The following is a 22,272-nucleotide window of genomic DNA, read 5'->3' as shown; positions in this document are numbered from 1 at the left end:
TGTGCTACATTTCACATTGCAAAATGTCTAGTCTACATTGTGCTGTGTGCAGTTTACTGAATGCATTTTTTAAACATTTGCATAAAGCTGAAGGCTCAAAGGTGTACACATACAGTAATACTAATGCATGGAAATGCACTCCGTGTTATGTTTGAACTTCATCAATGATTTCCCCAGTGACTCGCATTACTAAGTGCAGCATTACTGCTCAGCCTGCACGTGTAGGCCCCGTCAGGGGAGCCCGAGGAGCCTATTGAACGCAGTTTTCTATAGTCCATACATTTACATAGGGCCATGGTTATAGAACGGCATTTTAGGACGACTGGGAAGCATAATTCCCATGGATTCCAAATCAGCAACGAATCACCTTATAAATAGAGGAAGAACCGTGCTGTTTAAACAAAACGGTTTACAACAATAGAGCACAGTAAAAAAAAAAAAGGGAGGGGGGGGGGAGGGGGATGGTAAGTTTAGCCTGAGCGTGGACACGAGAGCAGGCACAAATTGTGTTTTCCCTGCCTCTCGCTCTACAGTACCCACTCTTTCATCACTGCAGAGAAAGCATGCATTACCAGCACTTTCACACTCAATCTGTTCCATCTGTCACTTCTATTCGAGGCACTGACCGGTGGAAGCCTGAACAATACTGGAGACAACCAACCCCCCCAACCCCTCCCCCCCGCCCCCCGAGTGAGGCTCTGCCGCCTCTTAGGGAACAGCGAGCAGTGAGTGAGGTGACACCTACCAGACACGCCGCCATATGTGGTCCGCTTGCCTTGGCCAATGCTCGGCCAGGGTGTGCCGTCTGCTTTCAGTCCCATCAGCCCCGAGACGGTGTTGGTTGCTGTAACGCCATCTGCGCCACCTGCATGGACGGCATTAGTGGTTAAACCGAGGAGGGGAGAGTGTAAGAGGTGCCAAACTCCGAATGCATGCCTCCCTCCCCATCCGCAGACAAGGGGCACAATGACTCTTGCACAGTAATGAAGGCTTTCCATTGGGAATGCAGCGGAGCTCATTTGCCAAATAATTATTTTTTCAGTAACAACCCACTTAAAAACAAATGTAACAATCTAATACACACAATTACATAATATATATTACATGTGTCATGTATACATATATCACATACATATCTAAAAACATACACACATACATTATAGTAGTAAAACTGGTTCCAGCTGGTATGATGCATTGCAATCTTTAGGCTTCATGCTGCATGATATTAACAGAATACATGAGATCTCCGCATCACCCTCCTTCCGCAGCCAGTAATTACATAAGGGGCCCGCTACCTTCATGCGCGGCCCTGGCGATGTCCACGATGTTGGTGACATTGGGGGTTAGCTTGGCGAAGAAGGGGATGGTGACAGCTTGCCGGACCCAGCGACAGATGTTCCGCACCAGCTCCGGATCCTGTTCAAATGGGTCAGTTACAGGGACTCAGCGCTAAACTAATCGTGGTTGTATTTTGCACATCGAGGAAAGCACCAGAATTTAATGCCGCCAATCTGTCAGCGCCTGCGTGGGGCAGAGAGAGGCATTCGGGGCGGCTTATTACGGGAACCGCGCGCATCGGATCACAGGAAGCCACAGCGTCGAGCGGAATCGCAGACATTTTTACTCTTCTTTCAAACTCTTTAAAGCTATTCGCTACAAACACGGGGCTCTGTATTCTCCTGCGCTTCCGTACGCGTCGGTAATAGCGCGGGCCTTTGTGCCGCTGCAGAAGAATGCCAGACGAAGGCCGTTGCAGATGAAGGCGAAAGCAAACATCAAGAACGAGGCTGAGGCGGGAACGCGACGGCGGCGGCGGCAGGAAGTGGGCAGCTCTTCTTGAACGGCGAGGCAGAACGTTGACATTAGCTCTTATTTTAATTGTGATCTTTCCATTTAATCTAATGAATAATGAAACAGGATTTCCCAGCCCGAGCGCCGCTTCCCAGTCCCTGTTATTTGGAAACAGGTTGCTGATTGCTAATTCAGTTGAGGCAAAGCACCCACACCAAGCCAACTCTTGGAAGCAAATGAAAGCTCTCAGCGTTCAATGACTTGCGCACGTCCATCAAAATGAAACACAGCTCTGTGCCTTTTATATACAGGAAAACACAGAATATATATTCACAAAGCCACACGCGCTCAGGGGTCGAACATCACATTGCTTTTTTTATGCTTCCTTTTACGTGTACCCTTTAAGAGAGTGCATTCAATGCAGCAAAGGAAAAAAATCTAAATACTGTTCTATGGGAACTTGTCAATTTATAGGTTACAGTGCCTCCCGTCGCGCTTTTTCACTTCAGCAACTCTCTCTTTTTCTCAAAATAGGGTTCGTTTTTGACACATCCAATAACTGTTGGCACATATCCCCCTGAGCGATGTTTTTTTTTGCTCTCGTGTATAAAGAATTGAGATTTACAAGGTCTCTGTATGAACCAGAGCCTTGGGGTCAGCTCTAGAGCAACATAGGCTAAAGGTTAGCGCTGAATAACATTTGATTTGAAACATGTGAGCTAAAATTGATTTGTATGAAGAGACTGTTGAAAATGAGATATTTCCACCTTCAATATACCGTACCTGGTCCTGCAGTGGGGTTCAATGGCATCTCTTAAACATTCTCAGCCATTTATTGACAGATAAGAAGTGAATGTTGCGTATCTTTGGAAGTGCACATTACTCACATGTAGGGAAAGCATATTCCTGTTTAAAATATGCCAAATGTATTCCAAAGGCAGGGAGGAGGACAAGAAAGGTTACTCCGCCAGAGACTATGAAATTCATTCTCAGGATTTTGAGAAGATATTCGATCTATGCACTTGTATAAGTGTCACCCACAGCAATTTGCCATGATTTATTCCAGACTTAAAAAGAGGATAAACAAGACTGAAACGCTGGATTCGGCTGTTCCACTCCCATCTGTGTGGCTGAAAGGAGCGGTAATCTTAGCTCCCCACAGATGCTTAATGGTGCTGTTTATTTCTTTAGAGCTTTCACACTGTAAAATATTGGAAGTACAATAATAATAAAATAACAAGTAATAAAATGACTTCTAATACTACTATGACAACAAGTACTACTATGATCAATAATACTAATAATAATACTACTATTAATAATAATAATAATAATGTAATTGGTTAAATGTTTTAAGCAATGTTGAAATGATATTTGAAATGCTTGTTTCTGTTGTGTTTTATTGCAACAAAAGAGAACATTGCTGTGATGTAGAGAGCTTTTACCACATGCAGAGCTTTCACCGTATCTAAATATGAAATGGAATTTCTTTTGAGGAGTTGGTAGCACTGCAGTGGGACAGCTGAAAAAATTCTGCGTACTAGATTCAAAATACAGACACGCAAAAAGTCAGCACTGCAGTGGTTTTGGCAGCACTAGATTACTACAAGGAGAGGGTTTCTAAGGCTGTCCTGCAGGGATTCCAGCCATCTTGAGAAAATGAAGTTTCCTTACAGTTTCTCAGCTGTACAGTGCGACTGTGTCACACAGCGCGTGAATACATCCGGGCGCACACACCCGTGCGTACACAAAAAAGCGCGCGCACGCGACATCCCTTCCCCCAGCAGAGCCATGGGAAATTGCATTACGTCCGCGATAACGCGAGGTGGGGGGAGGGGAGCGTGGCCTTCCGCCAGGCACCAGCAGTGGAAACAGATGCTGTTTGTTAGAACTTTGTGTCGCCGCAGAGGGGGCTCTCTCCCTCTGAGACACGGCCAGATTAGCCCGCTAAAGGCCAGCCTCTGACGGCCATTCAAGACCAGGAGACAATGGGGTGGACAGGGGCCCGGTCCGATCCCTCCGCACGTTGCACTTAAGAACATCTCACTCTGGAGAGAAGTGTGGCGCAGTCCGTACGTCATATACAAATCCCCCCCCCCCCCCCCCACCTCCACAGGAGCGGGGGTTTGATCCCCTGTCATTTCGCCCTCTGACCGGCGATCCCTTCTCTATCTGTTGCTCCTCTCAGCGTTCTCCCTTTCTGAACAAAACAAAAAAAAAAAAAAAATGAACACAAAAGGAGGGCAGACTGTTCACTCTCCTTAAAAAAAAAAAAAAAAAAAAAACTGACTCAAAAAAACGGACCACCTGGCAGCGTATGTAAGAACCTCGCTCACGCGCTTACGCAGGGACAGCGCTGCGAGCCCTCGTTAGGGGGCACACGGACAAACGCGAGCTCGCGGCTTACCTCAGCGCACCTCCCTGAGAGCTGGGGCCCTGCGTAGCCCTCCGCGGGCGAATACGCTACTCTAAAGGTTATTATTATTTCAATATTTTCCTTCTGCTTTTCCGCCAGCCGTAAAACGAAAACCCCCCGAAACTTTGAACGCGGAGCCTGCTGATCCGACACAAATATCCGACAAGGGGCCACGCGGCGAAAGGGGAGGTCTGGTATGTAATTAAAGGAGGAGGGCCGAGATTCTGTTGGGATTATTATTATTATTCTTTTTTTTCTCTTCTTTTTTTTACTGCGCGGTACGCTGTCACCGGAGGGCGTGAGCCCCTCGGCTCGGGATTAGTTTCGGCGGCGCGGACGGCGGTGGAGGCTGAGCCGCGCGGAAACCTGTATTACCACAGGCGGGGTGCGCCGGGGTGAGGGCCGCTGAGAGATGGCGGGGGAAGTGCAGGTTACACCTGAAATTTACATTTTACGCCGCGAGATCGCGGGGGGTTGCCGCTCTCGTTAGAGCAAGACTCGAGCAGGACAAGTGATGGAATAGCTGGTCACCGGGACTTGTTTGGTGGACTGAAAATAGCTTTTAGAGCTTTGTATTGGAGGCTCTGGTGTGAAAATAAAAGGAATAAAATAAGAATTACAAAGGTGCTGAAGCAGACGAGGATGGAGCAAGATTCAACAGACTTTCTGTGATAACCCCACTGAATGAGGAGCTTCAGTGGACACCCTGCTAAAATAACAACCACAGTATGCGTTGAATTACGAATAATAAGTTACACATAACAAATTCCTTCATATCTATTAGAAAACAGTTCCGTTTTGAAGCGTAGCCATTCGTGCCTACATAAAAATACTATAATGAACAAAACAAATCTTCTGCTCGGGGGCGGGGCTTTTAAAATTGTGTACCTTTACGCCAAGAAGTGTGTGGGTACAATGCACATGAGCATGCTATTTAGCAATGTTCCACTTATTTCCATATAGTCAAAGCTAATGTTTTTCATAGCTGATGAGGAGAAGTGCCAAATGGTGTGATTAAACGATATTGCCTCTCTTTAGTTCACAGGGAGGTTACCTGCCTGCAGGCAAAGCACTTTGATTAGCTTTATGTCTTATAGCAGAAAATCTAAAGCACAGGATATAACTCTAGTAATTTACGGGCAGGTCAGGAAGAAAATAGCATTGTGTCCTGTTTAGAAGGGAACCATTTTAGTCCCTAGACTATAATAAATAGTTAGAATAGTAAAGTAGAAAATCATGCCTTTGTTTTGCCACTTCAAGCGAGATAAAGCCTTTAAGACATGCTATTACGCAGCACCACGTCTCTGTCCAAAACAGACACCGCAGTCTGCTTGCAACCGAGTTTATTTTGGAAAAAAGTGTAATGAAAGTTTTAGCCATCATTTTCATTCCCATTCCTCACTCCAAAAATATTATTTGAGCACCTCTCTCGCATATCTGGAACAGGAGAATTATCTTAATGGGGTGCTGAATTCAAAACATGTTCCCGGCAGCTAGCCTCCACAGAAATTTCCTTCTATTTCAGGAAGACATTTGCATTGAAAATGCTTCGAGGCCTGTATTTTCACATAGGAAATGCATCAGCATTACCATACACTGCTAAATGATAGCAACCTGAGCGTGTTCTGTTTGGACTACGCCACTGTTTAAATGGCACTTTCATCCACTCACCCAGGAGCAGTAGTTTGCATTAATGACTTTGTTGTTTTAACAACCTGACACTTTAGGTGGAAAAGCAGAGCTGGTTTGTGCCATCTACTTGACCAGTCCTACCTCAGCAGTACTGTGACTACGACAAGCAATATCAAAATGTTTAAATGAAATTTACATTCAGAATACTGAATTAAATAAGCTTACAAATGCTGTGCTTCAAATGCCTCCCACACCAAACCTTCCTCATTTCATGGCACTCTCACTTTATTTTTAGTAACATTAAGCAAATGTCTATCAGTCAGAAAAAAAAAATACGTTGGCAGCAAATTGTAACTGCAATGTCCAACTTGCTAATGGACTTAACATTGGACTCAACAGCAAAATTGCCCTTGTCAACACTTATACTTTACTACTTACACATTTCAAATCTAACATTCAATGATCAGGGGTGCATTTATAAAATATGTAACCACTGACTGAATTAGTTATAGTGATGTGCAAATGCTGCACAAAATCATGAGAATACAAATGTCTCACATGAAAGACAATTGTTTACAAATGGCAAAGGAGATTATTTATGGATTATTAAATCCTGTTAATGCTTCAGTTAATGGGGAAAAAGGGGGAATTATTCAGACAATAAAAAAAGAAACGCTCCACTGGAGTAGAAATCCGTTAATACATATTCTCCTGCTTTGAGCTCACTTTGAAATGCATTTCATTGACTGTCTCGCCACGTTCTTTCATATCACTCTACCACAGTTCAAGGAACAGTATAACTGCACAACTGAGTATACTGCATATAAACTGTCCTCTGATAGTACATCCTTACTATAACATTATTTTAATATGAGGTTAAAACAAAAAAAGACTAAAAAACCAACTTCGTGTAATACCTATTTGAAATAAATAAACTGTAAATTTAAGAACTGAATTCTGGCGGGTGAAGGGAAAAAAAACATGCTATTCTCAGGATGCCCAACATGTTTTATTGTGACATTCATCCGTTCCAGGAGTGTGTAGTTGGGAAAGTGCAGAGTGCTGTATTGCTAGAAAGTCAGACATCGAAGTCCAGGCCTTACCTGTCCACAGGCAAGTCCCATGCCCCTTTCCCCCATTCCGTGGGGACAGGACAAATTTAACTCCAAGGCGTCGGCTTTGGAGGCCTGTAGAAAAAGGAGTGCACAAAATCGTCAAATTTCTTTAAATAAAAAGGCAGAGCATAAATGAAGGGTGTGAGCCCTTTAGGGTCACCCTCCATGTTTGTCACTGGGTATCGTCCGCATCACAAAATGCAATTCATTCCCATGACAAGCCCCATGTGTTCTTCACATTCACTTTAGCGGAGAGGAAAATATATATATATATATATACAAAAGCACAAACAAATAATATCAATTCTATTTGTGTCTGCACGCAGATTTTTTAAACAACAGGAGATATCAAACAATGTGGAAGCTGTGGAAGAATATTTATTTTATGATGTTTTAAAAAAAAAAAAAAAAAGCATTTTCCCTTACATGCGAATGCATTCTGTGACACTGTGGACATTGAACCCAGCAAATACATTTCAGAAAACGACCAGAACGGCATGTCCACAAATGGAAACATGAATAAATAACGGAATGACCTGATGATGAGAGAGCAGGAGAAGTCACTGGGAGCAATGTGAGTGCTGAGTCATGCATTCATAGTGAGCAATACCAAAGAATGAAAACCAAACAAGAAAAAACAAAACAAAAAAAACGCCAGGCTATAAATAGATCAGGTAAATAAGTGCTCCACTTGGCTACCAATAAGATGCTATATATACACGCATGCTGGTGGAGTGGGGAGTTGAAAGTGTTTGAGCTGGAAAAGCGTGTGACAGGCAATTACAATTCCGGAAGGGTTTTAAAATGCATCAGAAGAGGGATTTAAACAATTACAAAAGCTCTACAGACCTGCCAGAGTTGAGTCCGGCCACAGATTTATGATTTTCCTCAAACTGACAGCCATTAGAGGGGAAAAGAATAATAAGCATTTTAGCCTTACAAACTGCAGAGGAGCAAGTGGCAGGATAAAGCCATTTATCTCAGTCAGCTTTAAGAGTGGTAGAGCTCGTGTCAAGCATGGATTAAGCACCAGATTTCATGGTCAATTAGGCCAATGCAGGTACAAAATGGACACAATGCGGGGAGATCCCAGAGCCAATTATCAATAATGTTTAATTTCACCCTTCCTCAGTAAGTCCTTTATGGGGAGTGGGGTTTCTCCCCGACCACATAAAAGGCACACAGATGTAAAATTAAGTGCTATCATTCTGGATCGCAGTAAGGAGCTTTCTGATGCTCTGTGAAGGATGGGGGGAAAGGCTGTTCGATAGTTATTACTGTCAGCTTAGTTTACGAAGAAAGAAAAGCACGGAACCAAATCCGGGCCAGAGAGCAGAGAAAAAATGCGCACAGGGGCGGTTGTGTCCTCATTGCGAAAGTTAGTCTTCCTCCTACCCCAGCAGCCACCAGCTGAGGCTCCAAGGGCTCATTGAAACCGCTGTAAACCTGTACATTACAATGCCATCAAAGCAGAAAGACATTTCAAGCATGAGTGTTAAAACAAACTGTAGCAGGCGTCCTGAGCATATACTGTAGATGCTCGCCCCATAAATGATGGAGGATGCCCGTTTTCGCCTGCATGACTCTAAATGCGCCTTTTATGAAGGCGATCGTAAGCACAGGAAATAAAGGGGCCGGCGCTGCATTAATATTTATATACAGCACAGCTCCACACTCAGTCCTGCTATTCCTGGAGGAAACGATTCAGAAAGAAGCTGGAAATGCTGCGGGACGAGTGAGAGCAAACTCGGAGATAGCGTGCCTTAAAAGAGCCAGAGGCTTCAGTAGACATTTATCAGACTTCAGACTTTACCTTTGACATGGATTATCAGTTCTGTAAATAAATAAATAAACATATAAATAAATAAATAAAATTATATATCCCTGCAGTACAATTATTTGCATCAGTGTTGGTCAGATGGGCAATTCTGTCCCCCACGGGAAGGTTCCTTTGAAAGAACATCTCACATAGAACTGTTGCCATATGACTGTAGTAAAAACAACATGTGCTCTATTTTGGTAACACATGCAGAGGGAGGTCTGGGTATTGCTATACAGCTGAATCTCCACCATACCTTAACCAATCACACAAAGCCAAACGCATTTGCTCATATGAACCATCCCAGCAAAGAACCAATATTTGCAGTTTGCTAGTCTTTGTCTGAGACAATAAAACAAGATAATACACTCGTAATGGCTCACAGTGGTACGTGTGTGTTTACACTAATTGAAGTTTGAATTATGAGCTTCACTGCTGGGGCCAGGACCATTCTCAGGGTGGCCAAGGCAGACCAAGCAGAGGTACGGAAGTACGCTCGCATTCGTGCGATGCTTTAGCATCAGAAATAAGGACGTTTCCCTATACACGAACCTCCCATAAATAAACACTGCACCAAGAAAGAGGTACAGTACGGGGGTTTAAGTGTTACCGTGAGAAACCCAAGATGGGCTCTGTAAACCCAAGACAGCCTCTGTGAAACTCATGTGATAACATTAGCTGTAGCACTTGCAGGTGGTGTGGGTGCTTGTTAAAAGCAGCTATTCCACAGGTGTGCTCCTCTGGGATCCTCAGACAAAGCACTGGGCCAGGGACACGCGGCACAGCTTCACTCTGTATATTGATGCACATCGTTACCCAAAGCTAAACCCTTCATTTGTTCCAACGGACTGAGACTCGTTTTTAGAAAGCGTGTTATTGCTATAACTCAACATGAGCGCAACACAAATTACATGTGATTCAGCCACCACCGGCTTAACTGGAAGAAAGCAGAACACCGGTACGGAAGGAGCAATCAATAGCGTCTAGGGGCCGGCGTGGTCGACAGCAAGTGATCTAGGGCCAGGTGTGCCTGTAGAAAATCCAATGGAAAAAAAAAACGCAAATCCCCATTTCAAAGGGCCCCCAGAGGACACGGTGCGGGCCAGCTCACCCCCGAGAGGCGCCCTCCGACAGCAGAGCACAAGACCAGGGCAAAGCCCTTCACCGGATGCCGGGATTTAACACCGGGACTTAATACACTGCTGCCACACCTTGCGTCTCAGACCGCCAGCATTTACAGTCACCGCAGAAAGAAGCTGATTGGATTTGATTGGATTGAAAGCACTTTACGAGGAGTCGCATTAAAGCCGGGAGCAGAAGCCGAGGGACCACATGTTGCTCTTGTCATAAACGGAAAATTAGGAATGATTAAAACGCAGCTTTCACGTTTTATTGGGGCTCCTGTTAATGCTCCTACAAGGCCTGATTGCAACATTTAGCACTTGTCAGTTTTTTTCCCCAGTCATTTACATGCCTTGTTATGGCAAGAGCCCTGCTTTGAGTGCTAACAATGCCTAAGAAAAAAGGCAGGCAGCTGTGTTTTCATGCCACCACTTCCACGTGCGAGTGAGACGTCTGTGCGGCATCACATCCATTTCACACAGTCTTAACTGCGGAGATGCAGTGAAAAGACTGCTCTCACAAACTGCATACAGTACATTTCAGTCTTGAGCTTTAGTCCTGTTTTCAGGCACACGCCAGCAGTGCTTTACTGCACCAAACCTAATCAAATTAAAACATTACCTAATATTTCACTTAGTATTTATAGCCTGTGCTCAATGTGTGTACGATGTCATATTTTCCGCAAAGCCATCAGATTTTTTTTTTTAGATAAGAACATGTATACTGAAATTAAGTGACTGAAATTAGTAGATGTTCTTCAGACTGATATGTCACATGTCAGTTAAAAAAAATTATTTTGCAACAAAAAAAACAAAACAAAAAACTTTTAAGTAGCGTCCTTAGGCAAGGAACAATGTTAAGCATCCCCTTACAGATTTCAAAGAAGGAATGAAAGGTTTACGCTACATGAAAATGGAGTTTCCATGGCAACCGGGCTTTTATTTCCCCGTTCTTGTGCAGGTAGTTGAACAGAGTGCCGCGGATGCGAGGAAGACGAGGGGCTGAACCGCAGCGAGTTCCCCCTACCCGACAGAGCGGCAGTGCGGCCGTTAAACTAGCCTCTCCAAAACCATCCCCTGATCCTCCACCAGGACTTCTCCCCGAAGCAGATGACCTGCCTCCGCCTGCTTTTACAAAGTAAATGAAATATTAAGCAGCCGAGCTGCAGAGACGACGGCCCCGAGATCAGGGTCAGAGGCGGCACTGTGGGGAAGCGGAGAACGAAAGCGAGCGCGGCGTTGCAGTTCAGCTAGGGACACGCAGAGTGGGGAGATGCTGGCACCCTGACACCAAGCCTGTGAATTCATGTGCTCGCCAGAATGTGGCACATCTCAGGTAACAGATCATTTCATACGAGTGAGACTGCGTGTGTGTGCGTGCGTGCGTGTGTGTGTGCTGAGAAACATTCCAATTTAATGAGGTGCTAGAGTGACAAATCAATGAAACCAATAGGAGAATTAGCACATGGACGTAAAGACATTTACTTTTTGACATTTTCTGCAAATAATGAAGCATCTAAAGTCTAAAAGTATACTGTACAATTAATTCAAGGTCACAATCCCACCTCCTCAATTTCTTTAGGAAACATCAGGCCTACTGTGGAGCAAGGAGACATAAATCTTACCCAAACAGCACATGTTTGCTGAAAGTACCAAGCTGGAAACGGTTAAGGCCGGGTAAACAATGGCAGTCACCAGGAGAGAGCCGAGTTTGGACAGCTCCCAGCTCACAGATGGAAAGACCTGAAGTTGCCTGGCCTCAAAAATCCCCCATTACCTCCGCCCTTGCATCCTTGCCTCACTCCCACAGTAGCATCTGTCTCATGCTTTCAACTGTTTGGCAGCTCCCCACAACTTGGGCTTGATAAACATTGAACTAAATGTTGCACTCTCAGTTTCCAGGATAACATCCCAGGATTTCAATATTTAAAGTATTTCAGTTTTAACAGTATCATAGCTCGATCTTTGTGTGTTCAGAAAAGCAGAGCAGTGCTGTCTCTAAAGATCATGAATGAGTAAAGCAAGACATTTTACTAAGCCAAGCTGAATAAATATATTTTTACGCAATATTATTTCATTATGAACAGTATTCATGTATTTAGGGCAACTGAATACATATTATTTCATTAAAAAACAAACCATATACCCTTTGACCAATTGTCAAATAATTTACAATAATTTAACTGGGCCCAGGAAAATAGATTTTCGCAACGAAACACAGGCTACTGTCGGTAACAGAGTGGAATCAAGTGAAGTCAGAATATATTTTTCTACAGAAATATTCCCTCTGGTTACAAACTGTGATTTATTATAGTGCATGATAATGACTAATGACTAATGACTAAATTAATTCTAAATGTTTTCAATAAATCAATGAGGCTTTACACTATGAATATGTATGTTTGCCTATTTACAGAGTCTCTACTAAGACACTGTTGACTAGCATCATTTCAACAATAAACCACATGCTTTTGAATGATCTCATAAACAGCTGGACACAAACAAAACCTGAAAAGGCAAGCATGGTGCCCAAAAATGCACATTTACATCCAGAGGACAGGAATTAATATCTAAATAAAATATAATCAAAAAACTATTTTTGTCTCATAAGGGTCACTTCACTCAAGTGACAAAGATTGTTTTTTATATTTATTAATGGTCAAATAACAAGCCGAGAAAGGCTATGCATTCAGAATAGACAGTAAACCACTATGCAATAGAAATAATAAATAATACATGCACAAATGTAGGGAAAAGATTGAACAAACCTCAGCCATTTTGGCAAGTTCGGTCCAGTCCGCCTTGTTATAACTGCACATTATGCTGGCAATGAGAATCTGGGTGGTGGGGGAGAGAGAGAGAGAGAAGAAGAGAAGGTAAATAACCATGACTGATTCACTGCATTTCACCTGATGGACTTAAACAAAAGAGTCCATTTTATCGCATACAAATGCTTCACAATCCAGGTCTTGTTTCAACACATTATAAAATGGATCTGAAAGCCATTATCTTGTCTTTAAAGGCGCCTGCCTCGTCCTTCCTCCCTCAAAGTCACAAAATCAATATTTATAATTTACAGGATCAAGACAAATCCACTGGCGCGCAAGCATTATTAAAACAATAAAAACATTGGAGTGATGGTATTAGTAAAGAGCCCTTGTGGTATCCCTGGATAAGACTGTGTTATTTTCTTTTTTCTCTCCCCCAGACACAATAATCTGGCTATAAAACAAGAAATATAAAAGGTGGTTCTTGTTATTACGCTTCAGTTTTAAGTAATCACAAAACTAAACAGGCGATATACAGACGTAGATATACAGCATGCATGGCATTCACTGAGGATCGGCTGTCTCTTGCCAGAGGTCCACACATTATCAACACATATCAGCCGACAGATGTTTGATTTTAACACTATAAAACAAGTTTGATCACAGCATGAACGATACCAGATTGACAGAGATGCACTACTTCATAGAACGCTTGTACGAGCTGCTACAACCACAGCTTGTATATGTAGCCTGTCTGTTTAGAGGGATCGCTAGGCATCCTGTGTCACGCCTGACGTTGGCTCACAATAAACAGACAGTATTTCTGTTCCATCGCGTACACATTGATCAGCAGCATTTTATATGGTCTGCATTTGCCAAATAGGGAGTGCAGGTCCAAACACATTTATTCCCAAAGACTGTTCGTCCACACACTGCACATTTGCTATTTAATGTTTTGGGATTCATGGATAAGCAAGCATAATTTATATAATAAAGGGAAAAAAATAGAACTCTCAATCAAATTATGAAATGGTGAGATTCCTCACAAATCAGTCTTTGTGGTATGTGTGTTCTTGCAAAAAAGGGACCAAACATTTAAAAGACTTACACTGGAACCCATATAAATATATATGAAATAATAAAAAAATAAAAAAATCATTGACATATACATAATACTTGCCATAACAGGCAGAATTAAAATAAAGAACACCACATTCAATTTCTGATGTATTTCTGAATTCTATTCATAAGGTGAAAGTAAGGCAGTTGGAGTTGTTTGCTATGACATATGGCTCAACTGTATTTGGATTTTGTAATACCAGTCAAATAAAAAACACCACACATTCTGGAGCTGCAAATACTGACATGTAATCAACTGAAAAGGAACAAATAATTCATGCGGTACCGAAAGTACGTAAAGACTTTAATATGAAAACAGCAACTACAAACAGAGGAAGGAACTGGCATAAGTTAAAAAAAAAAAAAAGTTTGAGGGATGAACGTGAAGTGGCATTCACACAACCTAGAGGGGCTGGCCTTCGACTGATTGAAATCGTCAGCGTGCATTTTGTTTGGTCCTGTTGCCATTCCACCAAGTACAGCAATTACACTGGAGAGCCATGGAAATGAGGTGGAAGATGGCCGGCAAATCAACAACACATTAACCACCAAACTGCACTATGGTGAAGTTGACCCAAAACGACAATCGCACACGCAAACACATGCAGCCATGCACACATCCACACAAGCATACATTCATGCACATAGACCCCCACACATTTTTGATGGTATGTGTGCTAAGTATGGACATCTGAGAGGTATGTCCTGCTAAGCTGCTCTCAATATGCCAACCCCCACCACATGTCACTTTAAAGGCTGCATTTTACATTATTGCAGAATGTAGACACCAGTGTCTGCTGCAAATCATAGGGACAGGATATCAGTGGACTCCCGGTTGCCAGGGGCAACCTACAGTTTGCATCAGACCCCCTCAAAATTCAAAATGATTTGAATGCCAGCCTCAATTTAACTACATCCATAACAAGCCCCAGTTAGAGTAACTTTCACAACACAGTGTAAATCTCATGCTGCATATCGTAAATGATTGGTGATTTTCTCATTTTAATATAGTGAAATACTGTACAACTTCATAGTTAATACTCAGACCATGCTGAAAGGGTAAATAACTCAGCCGGCTACTGAGCAATGGAAAAAATGAGAAGAAGTTACGGCAATCCTTGTTCTTTGAACCATTCATATTAGGAGAAAATCAATGCCTTTGATCAAAACCTTTTTTCTGAAAAGTCCAGTGGACACAGAACCACCAGGTTTTAATTCCACCACCGAGGGAGAATGGCGGTGCATGCAATTCAAACTCCTTAACAAGCAACCTGTCTAGAAAAACAAAGCAATGTGATATTTACAGTATGTGGGTGAGAAACACAGGACCTTTCACTGCCTTAACAGGCCTTCTAAACCAAAGGCACTTTTCCCCGGGTTTCTGCATTACAGTAAATTGTCTGACTTCTGAGGTTCATATTGTGGATTTTGCATCCGATTTCAGCCACAATGCACCACAATTTCTATGCATTTCACCCCCAAAATGTCATGTTCTACGCGACTGTGGCAATCACTGTCATCACAAATGAATTGCCACAGGTGAGATATCCATGGGGAGCCATATAAGTCGAATTTTGATTGTCAAAGGTAATGAAATGTTCAAAGAAGAATCTCTTTACATTACACTCCATATCAATGCATAAATTGCTCTTTTATGAGATTTCCAGAGAGAGAGAGAGAGAGAGAGAGAGAGAGAGAGGCACCGAGTAGTGATCTAAGGCTGCTGGATGAGGTTTTTTTTTTTTTTTTTTTTTTACAGATTACATTAACTACACTAAGCATGCTCTCTTTCTAAAGGAAAGTTGCTAGATAGTGTTCAATAGGCAGGAGACACTTGACAACTTAATTCTGCCTGTCACTTTTTTATGGAAACATAAGACCTCTACTCTTCTGGCTATTTAATTGTGATATTGCATTTGTAGAATTCGATAATTAGCATACAATAATTATCGCTGTGGTATATCACCCAGGCCGACTTCAATGTTTGGGTAAATATATTGTGACCACGTTGCATCCTGTTACTTTTGAACCATAACATAATGTTTCTTGTAGTGCCACCAAGAAGCCAAATGAGGCTAAAATCACTCAATTTGCTTGTCTGAAGTCACTCTCAATCAAAGTACCAAGTTTCGTAAAAAGCGACAAGGTGGTTTAGCCAGAACTGAAAAAAGACAGAAGATATCGCAATGATAACCCTAAGCAATAAAATAGGGTGCCTAACAGCTTTGTTGCTTGGCCCCTAAATATATTTAAATGGGAAGTGTTTCCACCCCAACATAATTAGCTCTTTATAAGGTCAAAATGAAATATAGTATTAAGATGACTTAAAAATAATATTAAAATAAAAACCTGAAATCATTTAACTCACCCTCTTTGTAATACCCACATAAATTGATCCTGGTGTATTCCATTTTTGAGAGTACACATTAATATGTTAACAAGGTTCACCTATGTTGATTCTGAATCCACTTATGTTCAGTTGCACGATTGCAGAATAAATGTCGGCAGCACAACTTAAACAGCAGATCAGATCATTCGCACTGTCATTAAGTTCTTAGGACACAAACGTTGGAGAATAAAAAGACTGACAATGCCTTGAACCTTCCTAGCAGCAAAGTTAAGCTCACTGTAGCAAAAAAAAATATGGCACAATCAAGACACAACCAACTGTTACATCAAAATGAGTAACCAGATGACAGGGCAATTGTCAAAGCATTGACCAAGATGCCGGCTACAACAGAGCTTTAGAACTCAATGACTGAAATAGGAGAAACTCAAAAGATTGTTATTGTCTGGATGGTTTCTCTGATTTCAGTCAATCAGTCACCTCACAGATTTAGCCTCTTTGTTCAGTGGCTAGATGGAAGCCTCTTCTGGGAAAGGTCACACTTGGAGCTCACCAAAAGCCATGTGGTAGAATCTAAGACATAAGAGAATTGTACCTAGAGAGAGACATACATACATATACATACTGTATGCAACACAAATACATTCTAGCTCAAAAAAACACATAGGTGAGGATTCAGTCATGCTTGCCAGTATAAATGTGGGGGAGAGGAGAGGGCTTACAGAGAAGGATTGCAGTATGTGTATTTGAACTAAGTTCTATCAGAAAAGTAATTGTTGTTCAGCAAAAATTTATCGTAGCAATTTATGCTTTGTCATGGACTGCAAAAATATCATGCATATCAAAGTAGGTGTTTATTGGATTTAAAGGAACAAGTATTTAGCTGAAAAGGCTGTGTGTGATTGTCCACAATATTGCTGTCTACCAACTATAATCAAAATCGGCAGAAAGTTGACAAAACACGTATCATGGGCATGGTCGGCCAGTTTTATCTAAATTAAAATTACATGGGATATGCTGAAGATCAAACATGCCAAATGTGGTGAGAATCAGGCAAAAATTCTAGAAGTATGAAAAAGTTTGTGGCCATGTGTTTCCATGAATTCAGACACTTGGGGATCTATGATATTATTTGTTCAAAATGAGGTGGCAGATGTGGAAAAAAATTGCAAACAGCAATTAAGGGGGCCAAGCACTAAAAGTCAGAAATACATATGCAAACGCAAAAAAAAAAAAAAAACATACAAAGGCATGCATACTCCTAATGAGATATTTAGTCAGCTGAGCAAGTTTCAATGTCTACAAGAAATTCGTTTTTACATTTTTGACATTTATTGAGCTCCATAGGTTTATTTGGGCTAATTATTTAGGGTGCCCTCAGGATTGATGTGTCAATGGATACACCAAGTTTTATCACTTTTTGTCAAACTGCTTGGAAATTATTAGCTTTTAGATAAAAAGCCACACCCACATGCAAATTAATTTTAAAGCTATTCTTTGCGTTGAGATTTTAGATATTTGTGAGTGGATGCTATATTCCAAGTGACAATAGGTCCAAGTGTCTAGGAGGAGATAGATTTTCAAAGTTTTTCAAGAAATTCTAAATTGAAAAAAACCTAATCAATGCACTTTCGGAGTAGTGACTATTTATCAGAGGAGAGGAATCTAGCAAAAAATAGTTCTGATGCTAGGTTAAATGATTCAGGAGTATGGGCCTGTCAAAGCTTGGATTTTCAACCGTTTGCAGTAGCATCAAAGTTCGGTAAAAACTGACCCAGCGGTTTTTTCTAAATGGCAGGAAAAAAATCCACTACGGAAATAGATTTCCTTTGCACCTTCGGTGCTTGACCCTCTGATAATGACATAGATGCATGCACATTTTGGCAATAGAACAATTCTGGAAAGCAAGCTGAGTGAATCAGGCAAGTTATTGTAGTAAACCCTATGGACCAATAAAAATGTTATAGATCCCTACAGTATAACCGACTGGGGTGTTACCAGATCATGTTTACAGGGGCATGACGAGTGCCAATGTGACTCAATGAGATGGGATCACAGCTTACTTCCCGTAGTTGTAAAATTGAATAAATATGGCACATATATTTATTTGCGATTGCTGACAACATAACGAGGGGCAACTTAACGATAGTGGACCTGGGTGGAATGACAGAAGGCCATTTTAATTAGCTTACGTTGCCAAAAAAAAAAACACATTTTTAAGATAAGGATAAATAGTATTTATGTTTTTGTAATGGTATACAGTTCCCTGCAGATATACAGTTTCCTCCACAGGTAATGACATCCCAAATGAAGACGCTGTCACTGTTATTATAATTTGTGTAAATTTAAACTTGATTTTCAGTCATAAGAGTGCTGGGGGCCTGTGCCCCAATAGAGCATTAAGTCTAGCAACGCCTCTGGTAGAGGATTTCATGAACCTGTCACATCGGTTTCCATAACAAAGCATACTTCCATTATCAAAACGCATGCGTATGTTTTTGATGACGTAGTCCATGAAGTGGTCCATAAGGCAATGTAGTAATAAAGTATATACTTATCTTCAGATCACCTGTAATTTAAGTGGGAATCCAGAAGGGCAATAAGGAAAGTTGATGTATGAAAATATGCTGCTTATTACGAGCCAACACGGAACGTCCAATGCTGTTCGTTCAGGGAGTTAACCATTGTAAACCCTGTCATGTCTCTGGGAAGCACAGGAATTATCTTGTTATCAATTTAATAATGGAGCACTGAAGTAAGTGATGCTGTCCACCAACACCCAGAACACAGCATCTCCAGGGAAATTCACCACCTGGAAACTGTCAATCTGAGCAGATATGGGAATATTAAAAAATTGGGGACAAAGCGCCCCCCTTCCATAAATCTATTCTCTTGGTGCTGTGTAATGAGAAAAAATCTGAAGGACGATAAATACAATTACTGCAATATGGATGACAGCCATGACCTACATAGCCTAGAATGTGTGTGTGTTGTGTTTGTGTGTGTGTGTGTGTGTGTGCATGCATGTGCGTGTGTATGTGTGTGTGTCTGTGTGCATGTGTGTGTGTTATATAATATATATTCAGTATATATAAAACAGGGGGACTATGTGTGTTTGTGTGTGTGTGTGTCTCTGTGCATGTGTGTGTGTGTTATATAATGTATACTTGGTATATATAAAATGGGGGGACTATATAAAAAGGGTTGTAATTCCTACGTGGATCATCCAATATGAATGTAAATACCCTGCAATCTATGCTGATAGTGTGCACTTTAACCTCACATTCATTGTTTCATTTCAAATTCAATATGCTTGAGTATAGAACCAAAACAAAAAACAAACAAACAAAAACACACACACACACACACACACGCACACACACACGCACCGTTTTCATGAATACCTTTAACAAGCAAGAACCTGACCTTCAAATGTTTGTGTAGCAGTATTTGAAATGAGCTTGGCTCTGTTTCCTACTGACAGGGCCGTGAGCTGTGAGGACAGCTCTCTCTCCAGGCAGCTCAAGTGTGCTGAATAACGCAGCACCCTGACCCCGCCGTTCGCCTCGTGTTGACAAAGGTAATAATGGGAATCATCAGTCGCGGCGCACCCCCTGCGCTAGCCCGCCGCCGTCCGGCGCAGCGCGCAGAGCCCAGCGCAGCCAGCGCAGCCGCCGCTTTTGTGTCCGAGCGAGACGCGTTTGAAAATCCCATTCATTCGAAAAACCTTGGTGCTACGCTTTGTTCCTGCTAAGTTATATCTGTAGAAAGAGGCTTGGAAGGGCTTTGCGTGTTTGTGCTGATTTCTGAAGCCGAGGATGAGGGAGGAAATGAAAGGATGTTTCCGCTAAGCTAGTACAGTGCACCGCTTTTGTAATTCTTTTTAATGGTGGCATTCGCGACATCAAAAAATCATTTTCCTGTTTCAGTTCTTGGTTTTTCAGTTCAGACAAACACACACACACACACACACACACACACACAGACGAATGAGAAGAATGACGTTCTTTATCATTTTCAGAACCTTTTATGAGAGGAGGAAAATGATGAGAGGAAAAAATGTTGACTGATATGTCATGAATGCAGTGATCTCTTTTGAATGGGTGCCCAGAAACATACAGGAATATTAAGAAAAACAAAAGAAACTGGCCACAGTGTACCGAGCAACATGGCGAGTGAAACAGGCTGCAATTTCTCCTCAGGTTTGCTGTATAATGAATGTTCACATTCATTATACAGCCATTCACATACCCTAAAAGGGACTGGTTTCTATAGCTACAAGTGCATACATGAAACTGAGAGTCCTCTACTAATAAGTATGCATATTCTTCAGAAATTCTGCGATGCATTGGTGACCTGTCCAGGGTGTATTCCTGCCTTTCACCCAATGTCTACTGGAACAGGCTCCAGCCTGCCTGCGACCCTGAGCAGGGGTAAGCGGTTTCGAAAATGAGTGGAAGAATGGATAAATATGGTCAATACATGCTTTCAGGGGCTCTTGAGTATTAAAGTGAAGCACATATAAGGTCTGTACAAATTAACTACAATGCACTCTGTTATGAAGGGTCGTTATGCTGTTAAATTGTGTCACAGACACATTTCATGTCTTGTAACATGAAGGCTAACCTGCTGGGAGGAGGAGGAGGAAGAGGAGCAGAAGGAGGAGGAACTGGAGGAGGAGAATGATGTGGAGCAGGAGGAGGAAAAGGAGAAGAAGCAGAAGAAGAAGAAGAAGAAGGAACAGAAGAAGAAGAAAAATCTGTTGTAACAGAACTTACATTGTTGGGGAAATCTGCTTTGAGTTCAGTCACACTCCGGCACCAGTATGCTGCAGTCTTCTCACTAATGAGCTCGATATTGAGGAAGGACCCCTGACCAGGGCCAAAGTTGTAGCCGGATGTTGTTCCACGCACAATTCGGGGAGAGACGTTTGTGACCAAATCCTAAGAAACAGGAAAAACAGCTCAACATTTTGCGTTTGTTTCCACTATGTAGTGATTCCAAGTTATTCTTAAAGGTATTTAATCTTATAAACCTAATATATCTCCAAAGCAGCTAATAGCCCTGCTACTTTAGTTATTATACAAAGATATGCAAGGTAATGAAAGCCTCTAACTGGGCATATGTTCCTAGTTCCAAATTTTTCCGTAAAACACCATAAAAAGACAATTATGGTCATATTTTACATAAATACATGACATAAATTTGATAACGTAATTTTTTTTCAAGGGGCTTTGAAGCTGAACTGAATTCATATTTAATCATGCATACAGTAGACACAAGTTCTTTGAAGTCTATCAGCACACAAAAGAAAAATCTTACACATTACAAAATAAATTCATCTACCAGTTCAAAATTAATCTAATATTACTATATATTATTTTCCCTCTTTCACCCATTTCTCTCCCACCTCTCTCTCACTCTTTCTCTCTCTCTCTCTCTAGCATAAGGTTTTATTTTGCTGAATGAAAATCTCTTCACCTCAGAAAACATGGATTTTTCACACCTGACAACGCTTCACTCTGTGATAGATTGTACCCTGTGTTCTGAAAACATACATCAAACATCACCAGCTGGCAAGCGCTTCCTCCACAGAAATTCTGCCAAATAGCCATACTGTCCAGTAGTAATTAGATTCTTGTGAAGTGTAACATTTCTGAAGTCCTCTGCAGCTGCAATCAGTCTGCTGCACACATACAATGCAGGCAGTAAAGGCAGTTGGCATTAAACCAAGCTAATGCTTTGACCAACCTGCTAATAGCTTTGGCAGAGAGTGAAACAACGACGACAATAAAATGCCACATCCCTTTGTTGAAAGCTAAAAACGGTATCGCAGGAGTTCTAAAAAGCAAGCGATGTGTACTTGGGTTGCATAAGGCCAATCTTGTCATGTATTACAGCTTGTTTATGGTTATTTACAAGAATATCAATAAATATGATAAACTGGAGAAATGTGTAATTAAGTCCAGGATATTTTTGTGATATTTTCAGAAAATTATATATTACTTTGTATAACATGAAATATCCCTTGAAGCTTTAACTTGGTCAGAAAGATCATAGCTAGAGATGAACTGACATTTTGGTCTTCCCTACTGTAATAAAAAACATGGCCAATTGCTATTTAGCAATTATGAACAATTTACA

General features: G+C 41.6%; 1 protein-coding gene across 2 annotated transcripts in view; it reads right to left on the bottom strand.

Moving 5' to 3' along the window:
- dpyda.1 (dihydropyrimidine dehydrogenase a, tandem duplicate 1) overlaps positions 1–22,272 on the bottom strand; it is a 181,974-nt gene that overhangs the window by 47,917 nt on the left and 111,785 nt on the right. Inside the window, exons 14-18 of one of the 2 annotated variants that reach the window (XM_064332212.1) lie at positions 20,907–21,071; positions 12,663–12,731; positions 6,943–7,026; positions 1,296–1,416; positions 746–865 (exon numbers count right to left, since the gene is read on the bottom strand). In XM_064332212.1, the coding sequence (XP_064188282.1) occupies positions 746–865; positions 1,296–1,416; positions 6,943–7,026; positions 12,663–12,731; positions 20,907–21,071 (559 nt within the window). Of the gene's footprint in view, positions 1–745; positions 866–1,295; positions 1,417–6,942; positions 7,027–7,803; positions 7,848–12,662; positions 12,732–20,906; positions 21,072–22,272 lie in introns of those variants that run through there. The other variant, XR_010329557.1, reaches the window with a different exon arrangement.

The sequence above is a fragment of the Anguilla rostrata genome, chromosome 4 (genome assembly GCF_018555375.3).
Source record: "Anguilla rostrata isolate EN2019 chromosome 4, ASM1855537v3, whole genome shotgun sequence".
NCBI classification, from domain to species: domain Eukaryota; kingdom Metazoa; phylum Chordata; class Actinopteri; order Anguilliformes; family Anguillidae; genus Anguilla; species Anguilla rostrata.
This window is presented reverse-complemented; position numbering and strand designations above follow the sequence as displayed.